This window comes from Notolepis coatsorum (genome assembly GCF_963971535.1).
Source record: "Notolepis coatsorum genome assembly, chromosome: 10".
Classification (NCBI taxonomy): domain Eukaryota; kingdom Metazoa; phylum Chordata; class Actinopteri; order Aulopiformes; family Paralepididae; genus Notolepis; species Notolepis coatsorum.
This window is the reverse complement of record NC_140174.1, coordinates 72,628,987-72,641,442: the sequence shown is the minus strand read 5'-3', so window position 1 is coordinate 72,641,442 and position 12,456 is coordinate 72,628,987. Positions and strand designations below refer to the sequence as shown.

At 43.9% G+C, this 12,456-nt stretch overlaps 2 protein-coding genes across 2 annotated transcripts; both read right to left on the bottom strand.

Moving 5' to 3' along the window:
* Positions 1–834: 834 nt before the first annotated feature.
* On the bottom strand, positions 835–3,764 carry LOC311236294 (DELTA-stichotoxin-Hcr4a-like). Its single transcript, XM_084323979.1, has 3 exons — positions 3,610–3,764; positions 3,122–3,251; positions 835–1,428 (listed from the first exon to the last, which is right to left on the bottom strand). The coding sequence occupies exons 2-3, from the start codon at positions 3,223–3,225 to the stop codon at positions 978–980; spliced, it is 555 nt and encodes a 184-aa protein (XP_084180105.1). The 5' UTR covers positions 3,226–3,251; positions 3,610–3,764; the 3' UTR covers positions 835–977.
* A 1,490-nt stretch (positions 3,765–5,254) lies between these two features.
* LOC311235357 (DELTA-sagatoxin-Srs1a-like) lies at positions 5,255–7,456 on the bottom strand. The gene is made up of 3 exons (XM_084322794.1): positions 7,305–7,456; positions 6,377–6,488; positions 5,255–5,958 (listed from the first exon to the last, which is right to left on the bottom strand). The coding sequence occupies exons 2-3, from the start codon at positions 6,478–6,480 to the stop codon at positions 5,529–5,531; spliced, it is 534 nt and encodes a 177-aa protein (XP_084178920.1). The 5' UTR covers positions 6,481–6,488; positions 7,305–7,456; the 3' UTR covers positions 5,255–5,528.
* Between the last annotated feature and the right edge of the window lie 5,000 nt (positions 7,457–12,456).

Genomic DNA, 12,456 nt, shown 5'->3' with positions numbered 1-12,456 from the left:
GAGGAAAAACAGGATACTTTTAGAGAACTCATTCGGTATGAAAGGAGGACAGAGTGTTAGATCTTTCGTTGGAGATTTTTTTGGCCGAGACATTTTGGCCAGGACCGAGTTTACAGGGGGTCAGGAGCCAGGACACAGTGGGTGAAACGAACCTCTTTAAATGACTTGCTCTGTGTTTGTCAAGTAGCTGAGGCCGCTTATTGGTTGAGTTGGGTATCAATTAATTCAGTCTCTCCAATACAATAATTCTCTTGTCCTCATATTTAGCAACACAATTGATTTGTTGGCGTTATGCGATAACGTCATAGCATTATTATTGTAAGATTGTCACATGAAATTATTCAAATGGAATATGATAATTCAAAGAAGTAGTTTGTAACCTATTTTATACGCAACAGTAACACCCAGGGGAACTTTACGTTATCTCATGCCAGAAACAAAGATGCTCTATGGTAACACCAAGGTCCCCGGATGAATAATGAATAAAAATATCGATCAAATAACGTATATATATACGTGGTTGGCGTTTGCCGGTTGTCGGCCAAACACGTATATAAACGTTGTTGGTGGGGATTGAGTTAAAGTTGGGTGAGGTTAGAAAATATTTGGAAGCTGCTCTTCCTGTTGGTCTGGCTTTCGGTGACCAACGGTAGACCAAGGGGTCTCGTCTGGGACCAAACAATGTCTAGCCTTAGCACTACTTAGCACTTAGCACACTCACTCACTCACTCACTCACTCACTCACTCGCGATCAGCCACTCAAAGGTATGACACTTTGTGCAAGACCAGTTCAATTATGCTCCCTTATAATTATGATAATGAGACACGACACACTTTCTGACATTCTTGTTATGAATTTATTCCACATGTTGATAAATTGGTAACAAAAGCCCCACCCAAAAAAGCATTTAACCATACGCATTGGCGTCAGAAGTGGGATTATGAGAACACAATTGAAAACCCATGGGATGAATGGTTTAGCGCTGTTGGTGAGATGCGGGTGTGAAGAGCTTGTCCCACACTTCTACTTTCATCATGGCTTTGCCCATAGGGGACATAGTAGCCTTGATGTCCAGGTACGGGCCCTCATAGGTAATACCGGAGCCATTTGCCTCTGCACGGACAAAACCACTCTGCTCTTTGTTGTAATACATCTCTTTAAACAGGGCCTCGTTGACCTCCTTGCCCTTTGTGAAAATCCCGACGCCAAACCAGTTCTTGTACATGTTGTTGTCGTATGGCACTGAAAACATGATGGCTACCGTCTCAATGTAGTCATTCCTGCTCCGCTCGAAGAGGTCGTAGGTCATGACGCCCACGGCTCCGGTGGCTTTGGCGCTGGTCTTGCTGAAGTTGCACACCTCCGTCTTCAATGGGCGCACGGTGGGCGTGGGCGGGATGTGGACGTCGCCGCTCTCTCTGAAAATTCTTTTTTTGTAACAGAATGAAAAAAGGGGGGGGGGGGGTATATTTAATGACACTGTGTCCATATCTTAGGAAATCTTTCAAATCTGTGTTTAGTTTAAAATCAAAGCTCCATTATGTAGTTTTTGGGGAGGAACATTTACCTTTAGAATAATTGCCAGCAAATGCTTAAAACCTTCTTGTGTTTCTTATCTCAACACAAATCCAAGACATGACCTTTAGAACCCATGTTGACATTAAGCTCATAAGATGCATCTTTGTAACGTAAATCTCACCATAGCCAGATAATTTTCTAGCTTCATAACACAGTGTTCCAGGATCCAGTTCTCATCTTGGGAGACTTTATTAATTTAGTTGTAAATTAGTAATATCACACACTATTTCCCTTTTCAGATTGCAAAATTACAGTTACTGCAACTTTAAAAGAACACCCCAACATTTTGGGAAATTCGATTATGTCCTCTCCAGAGAGAGACAAGAAGATAGATGCCAGTTTTCTCTCTGTGCGTTCAGTAGAAAGCTATCTGGCTGCACGTTAGCCTAGCTTAGCACAATGAATGGAAGCGGACATGGCCGGTTAGCCTAGGCATTGTCCAACTAACACCTCTCCCGAAGGCTAACTGGCCATGTCCGCTTCCATTTATTGTGCTAAGCTAGCATGCAGCCAGATAGCTTTCTACTGAACGCACAGAGAGGAAACTGGTATCTATCTTCTTGTCTCTCTCTGGAGAAGACGGTAAGCTAATTTCCCAAAATGTTGGCGTATTCCTTAACACAGAATAAGAATGCTGCATTTAATTTAATTTAATTTTATTTTATTTAGCCAAGAAGGTCCCATTGAGATACAATAAGCACATATAATACACAAAAGCTACACACGGAGGAAATGCATAGGATTAAGAAAACACACCCAACCTTGTTTCAGCCTTCCTCAGGGTGCAGCAGCATTCTTAACAGTATAAGTAGTCAAACTCCTTACAAATAATTGATAATACTGGAATAAGTGCCAGAAGAAGCCTTCTAGTGGTCATGTTGCCATCCTCTTAAGACTTACTGGGGATTGACCAGGTAATAGTTGTATTTACTAGGGATTGGCCAGGCAGTAGTAGTACTTACTGGGGATTGACCAGGCAGTAGTAGTACTTACTGGGGATTGACCAGGCAGTAGTAGTATACTGGGGATTGACCAGGCAGTAGTAGTATACTGGGGATTGACCAGGCAGTAGTAGTATACTGGGGATTGACCAGGCAGTAGTAGTATTTACTGGGGATTGACCAGGCAGTAGTAGTACTTACTGGGGATTGACCAGGCAGTAGTAGTACTTACTGGGGATTGACCAGGCAGTAGTAGTATACTGGGGATTGACCAGGCAGTAGTAGTACTTACTGGGGATTGACCAGGCAGTAGTAGTACTTACTGGGGATTGACCAGGCAGTAGTAGTACTTACTGGGGATTGACCAGGCAGTAGTAGTACTTACTGGGGATTGACCAGGCAGTAGTAGTACTTACTGGGGATTGACCAGGCAGTAGTAGTACTTACTGGGGATTGACCAGGCAGTAGTAGTACTTACTGGGGATTGACAGGCAGTAGTAGTACTTACTGGGGATTGACCAGGCAGTAGTTGTACTTACTGGGGATTGACCAGGCAGTAGTTGTACTTACTGGGGATTGACCAGGCAGTAGTTGTACTTACTGGGGATTGACCAGGCAGTAGTTGTTGGTGAGGTTAGTGATCTCGACGGTGACATTTCTGCGGCTGCTGAGGTTAGCTGCCACGGCCTCTGCTGATTCACTCATCCTCTCATACAGTGTATGTCTACAGGCTGTGACATGACCGGGGGAGAAGTCCATGGTAAACATTGTGTAGTGTAAGCCAAGTGTAAACTACATATCTGAATGTAGCGAAACAATTTGCCGCAGATTATCATTAACAGAGCTGTTGTTGTCGAGTATAATAGTGATAGGATATTGAATAGCATTTGCACGTGCTTCAAAAAGAGTCTTATATATACAAGCTGTTTTCAAATATTTTTCTTTTTACTTTTGTTACTTGCCAAAGATCAGTTGACTTAATAAAAAAAGGATCCAAATTCACTGCACGACATCTCTTGATTTACGTTGAATCCTGATAAAAAAAATAATTACAGTATTATTTTTTTGTGTAGTAATGAACTGTCTTACCTGTCTGTGTCTCCGTGTGTTCCTCTATCAGTTAAAGGAGAGCCTTGAAACAGTGGAATGCACTCCTCGAATCTTCTTGGGAAATGCATGACAGCAACATCTCCACCCTAAAACTGTCTCCACCCAGAATGCACACACCTACGGCCCTCCCCCCACCTCTCTCTCTCTCACTAACCCTTGCTATACATCTTGCCATCGCAGATAAAAAGCATTTTTGTGCAGACATGAAAAACAGCATACCACTGTCACCACTGTTTGTTTTGTTCAACTATCAGGACAGAGCTCTGATCTGCGGTGTCTGAGTCACGCCACGCCTATTTCTATTTCTGGGTCTGTGCTGTTGTCAGTTGTGACAAAAGTTAGCACTCTTACACAATAAAATATGGATTTATTGTGATACTTCTCGACTGAAGGGGGTGAAGTCTTACATCAAGTGGGGTGAGGAGGTCTGTATGCACTGCAAACTGAAATGAATATCATATATTCATGAATATCGGTTTCACCGGAATTATGTTGCTAGGGAACAGTTTGGACCCACATGTATTTCCTGTCAACTATTGCATTAGCAAACATAGTAACAGGAAATGATAGACTATAGGTTATTTTGGAATGTTATTGTCATTGTAATATTGTCATATTCTCAAATAAGAGCACGGCAAACAATTCAACTGAAGCTATTTCAAGAAATGTAACGTGTGTGTGTGTGTGTGTGTGTGTGCGCGCGTGTGTGTGTATACTGTATACACTCCCAAGAAAGAGGATTCCATCAACGTTGTACCTGCACTTTGATGGTCAGCAGCTATGCCACGGTAGACCTTGAGTTGTTAAACAACTGACCAACATCTCCATCAGGGCAGGTCAGAAACTGGGAGCACTGAGGAGAGTGGCCGGTAGGTAAACTCACCATGAGGAATACACCTTACTTAGCTGGATGAGTGCCCACTCATCCCAGCCTGCTTGATGACATTCAAAAAAGGCCCTGGAAATAATTGGAGTGGACCAGGACACTGCCAGTACAACACTCTCCACGCCCAGCCTCAGCCACAGACGACAAAATGCATCACCACCACTGCCCCATGGACCTCCAGCCCACGCTCCCTCTGCCATACATCAGACGTCCTACTACCCGCCTACGCACGGCCACACCAGACCACGCTCTCAGCCTCCCAGGCTCCAGAACACACTGCTTGGACAGAAGCTTCCTTGGACAGAAGATCTCTCCACACACAGGCACACATGAACACACACACACACACACACCACACATGCTGCACTCTCTCACACACAAACACCACCACAGGTCACTTATAACTGGATGTTTTTGTATAGTTTGATTGAAAACTTTATTAAGAGATTGCAGAATGGGTACAATGCATGGCCACCTTCCTTTCACTATATGTCTTGTGTATGTATGTGATGAATAAACCTCTTGAATCTTGAATCCTACACACTGCTGTCCGTATGTGGATTGGATCCATTGTCTGACAATAGTCTTCAGGCCTTCTAATGCAGAATTCATCTCCTGACCACTCCCCTCACTGACTGTTGAGCTGCAGTGAACCATACTGTATGATTGGCCAACTGGATATAACTATTTTATGACTTGGTTATTTTTCACAATTGCAACCAATAAAACACATTTCCGTTACAATTGATCTTTTTTTATTGATTTTTTTAATAAAAAAAATTATACACATTTTTGTGAGTGGATACAGAAAGGTTGAGGGACAATATATTTTTTGTGTTACTGTTTTTTATTCATTCAGAGCACCGCTTATTTATGACACATTGCACCAACAGGCCTCACGGGTCCAAAGCATGGGTATATATTCTGTAATAACCTTGTACCATGTGTTCACACTGCTAGTGAGAACTCACTTAGTGTATTCATTCTCACAAAACACCCGACTTCAGTCTCGTTATCTGCCCATCTTGTCGTACAGCTCCAGCTTGATGATCGCTTTGCCTTCGTTGGACATGGTGGCCCGCACGTCCACCGCCCTCCCCTTGTACATCACGCCCGAGCCGTCGGCCTCGTGGCGCTCGAAGTTGGTGAGGTCCTTCCCGTAGTACATGTGCTTGTAGAGCTTCTCGTCGCAGGCGTGTGTGTGCTCGAAGACGCCCACGCCCATCCAGTTCTTGTAGAGGTTGTAGTCGAAGGGCACGGAGAACATGATGGCCACGAGCTCGTTGCAGTGGCGGGTGCGCATGTCGAACAGCTCGTAGGTCAAGACGCCCGCGGCGCCCGACGCCGTGTTGTCGTCCTTGGTGAAGGAGCACACCTCGGACTTGTTGGTGCGCACCGTCGGCTGCGGGGGGTTAAAGTTGAAGCCGCCGTCCATGTGGACCCTGATGACGAGGGGAGAGGAGTGAGAGGATGACGTCAGTATTGGAGAGTGTTACTCACTCGTAGCTCCATAGCTAATACTTGCTCCAATGGAAGCTATAACGTTAACGCTAATCCTAGCAAACAAGCCAATGTTAGACACTCTGCATTGTGGGGTAGACCGCTAATGACATCAAACACGGAGCAGGACATATTGCCCGTTGAGATTTGCAATACTGTGGAAATGGATTTAATGGTAATGCCACAATCATTTATATTATGTACTTGTCTTATATCATAAGAAATCTGATGAAAATAATTATTTCAAGGCTTGTTCCATTCAGAGATGAGACAATTGAAAGCAATGCAGTTTTATTTAGTTAAAAAATTTATTTTTATTACAAATTTAAATCCATATGCAAATCAGACAATGGCTCTTACTTTGGGTTAACCAGACAGAAGGCGGAGGAGATATTGGTGATCTCTATTGTGCAGTTACGGTTGGTTGTGAGGAGGGCGGAGTGTGCTTCTGCAGTGTTAGGCATGGTGACGACTGGAGGAGAGACAGAGAGAGAGAGGAGCTATCAGTCTGTGGTAACACCTTATTTTAAAAGTGTAGAAATTCATATCTCAACTTCTTTACTTTTTTTTTTAAATCAGTTATTCCAAGGATTGTTTCAGATACCATAGGAGCCTTCATTATGCTATCATTATGATACTGTCACATTGTCACATTGTCTATATCCTTGAGAACGGTCCGTTTGAACCTTGACACTTGTTGGTAAGAACCCGGGCCATACCCCTACGGTAGATTGTGACGCGACTATTCTGAACACTACAACACAGTACTATTTAATGAACTAAAACATTCTCCTCAGGTATATAAGTCTATTGACCTATTTCTGGGAGCATGTCTATGTTCCCCGGGTCCTATGTTCCCCGGGTTCTATGTTCCCCGCTTTGATTGATTGATAGATTGAAAATTTTAGACCACCAGCCCTGATTCCAAACTCTAACCTTAACCAGTTCGAACAAGGGCCTAAGCTTAACCGTTCGAAACAAGGCGGACATTAATAATTAATAAAATAATACAAATTTATAAAATTTTCAATCTATTAATCAATCAAAGCGGGATACATAGAACCCGGGGAACATAGGACCCGGGGAACATAGGGATGATCCCCTATTTCTCTGTTCTAACTTAACCCTTTCACTACCACACTACCAAAGGGTTAACCCTTTCACTGCGACAATACAGAAGGTTAACCCTTTCACTACCACACTACAGGTAGTGAAAGGTTAACTTTCTGTAGTGTGGTAGTGAAAGGGTTAAAGTAACACAAATAGCCCCCAGAGTGAACCTACTTACTTTGTCTTATGTCACAAACGCAGATGTGGGGAGTCGTCTGGACACAACGGAGTCTGGTGGAGAGACGAGCGCAGGGTCCCGCTCCCGCGGACACAGGCTCCTCCCCACAGGTAGACTCTGTTGAAGGTGTGTCTGCAGCCGTGAAGCAGGATACACTGGGTTTCACTGCAACTGCAAAAAATATCCCTTACAAAGAAGTATCATGGTGTTTAAAAAAGAAAAAAAAAGTGTTATGTTATTTAAAATATATATATCATGGTGTTTTTATCAGTTTTTGGTGTGGCAGCAAAAGTGGCATCTTGGAGATACATGACTTTTACCATGGCAGTACCACGGTAAGTTATTTAAGTGCCAAACACATTAGCTAATTCAGCAAGGCATGGAGTAAAGACACTTAATGTGTAATAATATCATGTGGTAGAAACATGTAACCGCTGTGATGGTGAGAGGAAGAAGAGGGAATTATCAGGCTGATATTTAAGGTGTTTTCTTTTCACATATTCTACTGACAGTGTTGTTGCATTTCATGTTTGTCTGCTTGTCATCATGAATGTTGACGTCTGCTGAATGAAAGAGGGGGGGGGAATCCAGTTTCCCCTGCAGGTGGCACAGTCACAGCCCTCAGTCACCCCCCCCCCCCCCCCCCCCCAGTTGCCAGGCAGGTAACTAACCTGAATGGCGGCAAAATACACAGTGTAAATGGTATGAACCACACCCTCAGTGTGACTCACATGATGCATGGCCTGATCCCACACGGACCAAATCATCTGAAAACAAAATGTCCATTGTCTCTGTGATGGATTCCATTTTAGTTTCTCAAGGACACGGGTGACATCCGCCCCGTACTAATCTAGTTGATCTGTTTGTGTGGGTTCGCTACTAACCGCAATGGGAACGTTCAGTTTTCACGTGCTGTGATCAAATTAAAAAAATATATAATAAAGAAAGTTGATAGAATGAATGAAATTGTAATATTTAATTGCACATTATGTTGACAAATCAACCCATTAAACTTTGATTTCAATTAATTATTTTAATTGCTATATAATATGTTCATCCACCTCAAGCCTTTTAGCCCACTGCGCTCGTTAATTAAAAGAAAAAAACATCCAATTAAAATGACCACTTCAAGCCGTGTACGTTTATCTGGAGGTGGGAGGGGGCAGGAATCTTTAATGGCTTCAAGGGGGTCAGCTGTCCAAAGCCGAGGGACAGCAATGCTCTTTGCCGGCGGCAAAGTGGACGACTCCATGCCTTGTCTCCGTCTGTCGGGGGCCGTGATGGTGGCATCGAGTCAGACACCTCTGGCTCCTCTTCACTCCACGATGACACAATGCTCATCATGGCTCCCAGGGCCAAAGACAACATCGACATGTCCCTGTGTTTATACACACTGGAGCCGAGGAGTGTGTATACTGTGTTTCGATGTGTTTATAGTTATACACACTGGAGCCAAGGAGTATGTATACTGTGTTTCAACATGTAAATACACACACAATATGTGACTTATCTTATTTGTGACTTATCTTATGCAAGTGTCGCATTCTACTCCAATTTTCGCTGAGGTGTTGTCACTGACATTATTTGTGCTTGTTGTTGCTCTCAAAATGCATTAAAATGCATTGATTCATACTAATAAGTCTTCTCTGGGAGCACGCCCCCCGAACCCCCCTAGCGGAGCTGCGACGCGTCACTTCGGTATTTCAGAAACCCTGGCTATGGTCCTGAGTGTGTGGGACCTGAGTGTGTGGGACCTGAGTGTGTGGGCCCTGAGTGTGTGGGGGACCTGAGTGTGTGGGACCTGAGTGTGTGGGGGACCTAAGTGTGTGGGCCCTGAGTGTGTGGGGGACCTGAGTGTGTGGGCCCTGAGTGTGTGGGGGACCTGAGTGTGTGGGACCTGAGTGTGTGGGGGACCTGAGTGTGTGGGGGACCTGAGTGTGGGGGACCTGAGTGTGTGGGGGACCTGAGTGTGTGGGACCTGAGTGTGTGGGACCTGAGTGTGTGGGGGACCTGAGTGTGTGGGGGACCTGAGTGTGTGGGGGACCTGAGTGTGTGGGGGACCTGAGTGTGGGGGACCTGAGTGTGTGGGACCTGAGTGTGTGGGACCTGAGTGTGTGGGGGACCTGAGTGTGTGGGACCTGAGTGTGTGGGGGACCTGAGTGTGTGGGACCTGAGTCCCGACGCATCTGCTCACCAGGGCCCTCATTTATCAACAATTTATCGTTCTTAAGCACAGAATTTAGAATGTATGTACGTACAGAAAAATCAGGATTTATCACACGTGCGTACACGGGTCGTACGCACACTCCGTGTTGATAAATACCATTTGTTCTTACCGTCAATGCTCGTGCACGATTATCCATATATGGTAATGAAACACCCCCATGGGATGTGAAATAATGGACTAACCCGAGCGAACTCTGAGAAACTTCACGAGCGAGATTGTTCACGGAGGTCTAAGCAACTAATTTAACGCACTGTCGAACCAAGAAGACAACGCGTGTTATGGGATAAATACGCGACAGGCTGGCGGACTTGTACACAGTGATGTCAGATATCAACGACTCCCTAAGACCATTGCTGCAATTCTGCCTGGACAGCTCAAAATACTAATAAAGACCGTTAACCACTGTTTGGCGTTGGTGTGTCATTATAACCATGCTTGAATATGAATGCCTTTATTCGTTTCGTTCGATTGGCTACCGGGTATAATATGATTTGTAGAGGCATACAATCTATTTTGTTGTCGGTATTAGGTAGCCTATATAAATTAGATATAATAGCAGCCATAGCCTACATTATGCAACAGTAACTTGCGCATATATAATAACACATGGCACAGCCCTGCGAAGCCTGCATACAGTAAACTAACTTGATCGTTAATCTAGCTGTTGTATCTTTACGCTTATGAAAACATTAAATAATATGTATAGGCTATAGGCCGTCATTTTGCCTTAATAGCCTATATTCTTAAATGGCATTTAATGGCTATCCGCTGTGGGCTATCTCCTTGCTGACGGACCAGTATACCTTATATCATATCATATTCCTATATGTCTCCAAGGAATCGTGGGGCTCTGGGGAATAAAGGTTGGGAACCCCTGCTATTATAGCCTATCCTTTATAATGTTATAGGCTATTTTATTTACAGTTTACTCTATCAGCCTACATGTAATACGTTCTTTGTTAGAACTCAACTCGTTATTATTTTGCGCATAGATTGCAGAAATACGGGAAAGTTTGATTATATTTAAAAGGCTTTGACATTGTAAAACGAAATATGTGGAATTTCAAGTTGTAAGCAGAATACAAGTCATATCACCCACACGATATATGCTACCTGTATCATGTATGCTTTTCATTCATTTAAGACACATTTATTGCAAGGGTTTTGTAATACACATAAACTCAACAAATAACCTCTGTTCTCATTGCAATGCGTTTTTAATTCTTTCTTATACAGTAGGAAGGGGAAGACCACTATCGTGAGTGTTCATATGACTTCTATTCTGCTTACAGCTTCGAAATTCCACTTATTTCGTTTAACAATGGCAAAGCCTTTTAAATATAATCAAAACGTTCCCGTATTTCTGCAATCTATGCACAAAATAATAACGAGTTGAGTTACGCGGAGCGCAGTCAGTACACCCCGTAGTATTCCAAATGCTATTTATAGGGTTTTGACAATAATTACACTACTGTCGCTATTTTACAATTAACTATAATGAATTACGGGGGGTCAGACTCATACCGAACACGTCAGTCAAACTAATGCACGAAAGCTTATTTCCGCATCTGCAGTCTCCATATTCTACCGCTGGGCGCCAGGTACGCATGGTCCGAGCTGTGCGTATATATACGCACAAAGTCAAGCACACGTTCAAATTGATAAGTCCCACACTTTGCTTAGAAATTATCGTACGCACGGGTTACGCAAATATCTGTGCATACGCACTGTTGTGAAGGGCCAGATTAAACTGAATATATATATGTATCGTTTGATATACCTTGTATATTATTTATATATATACACGGAATATCCCTTTACCTGCGTACAGACCAGAGTAATATTCGCTCTCCTATTGGACAGCGGCCCCAGGCGCCAACGACCAAGCCCCCAACGGCAAGTTCAAAGGCAACTCCGGGCATGTCAGAACATGCCCAGAGTCTGCGTAGTAATACGAGACAAGAACTGAGGTTGGGACTAGATATTCACTTAAGTATAAATACGGCGCAGGTGTAAACAGCAGCAATTCGTTCATTACTAGTAATACCTTCACCACGAGTCAACGTGCAGTGAAGTGAGCAACCTTGCATCTAAATAGAGCATTGAGAACCGCGTGCGAATAGAATGTTAAAGTGTCAGAGTTTAACGCAGTAACGTTGAGTTCGACTTAATCTAATGTGAAGTAATAGTCGATCATTTATTGTATATCGTGCGGCCACAGTTCTTCCGTATGTAGCATTACCCATCGGTTCGTCGTGTCTTTAGCTAGTGCACTTATCCAGGCTGTGCGGCCTAAATACGTGCCCACACCCGAGGAGTCCTAGGCGAGAACCGTTGGACATGTACACAGGAGAATTGGCACCGGCGATTGCAGAACCATTTCTGGTTGGATTATATTGCTTTGGGACCGTGACCACCGGAGAAGAGCACCGTTGATTCCACTGTCGTTTGGGATTTAACCTCGTGAGGATTACCATTCGGGCCCGCCTCGTGGAAGGGGCTGGCTAGCTGTCGTCAATGCTGTCGAGCATATTGGATTACAACTATTGCTTTTGTCTGCTGATCAAGGGAGTACAAGCACCGGCTCCTGTACCTGGAGCCTCTTTATTCCTCGTTGACTCAGACTGGGTACCCGAACATTCCTCTACCCCTCCCGGCTTTACACCCCGGAGGGAACCCAGTGTCTCCAGTTGGTACCGGTGTTGCCCTATATAATTGCTATGCAACAGGTGGCGTCAGCTTAGACCCATCATAGTATTCCTACTATTCTCATTGACTTATGCTCTTGACTGACTTTACGTATATTCTTCGCCATACAAGCGCGACCCTAATTCTCAATCTGTAACCTAACGTTGCCTAATAATAATAAATAACCCTCCAATAGAATTTCTGTGTCAATGCCGTGTTCTTGTGTGGGTGTTCACC

What these genes read in the sequence shown, in the direction of transcription:
- LOC311235357 (XM_084322794.1), bottom strand. Translation starts at nt 6,480, where the DNA reads ATGCCTAACACTGCAGAAGCACACTCCGCCCTCCTCACAACCAACCGT. An exon ending in TTCTGTCTGGTTAACCCAAA is followed by an intron (nt 5,959 to 6,376) that starts GTAAGAGCCATT and finishes CCTCGTCATCAG; the next exon opens with GGTCCACATGGACGGCGGCT.
- LOC311236294 (XM_084323979.1), bottom strand. Translation starts at nt 3,225, where the DNA reads ATGAGTGAATCAGCAGAGGCCGTGGCAGCTAACCTCAGCAGCCGCAGA. An exon ending in TACTGCCTGGTCAATCCCCA is followed by an intron (nt 1,429 to 3,121) that starts GTAAGTACAACT and finishes TTACAAAAAAAG; the next exon opens with AATTTTCAGAGAGAGCGGCG.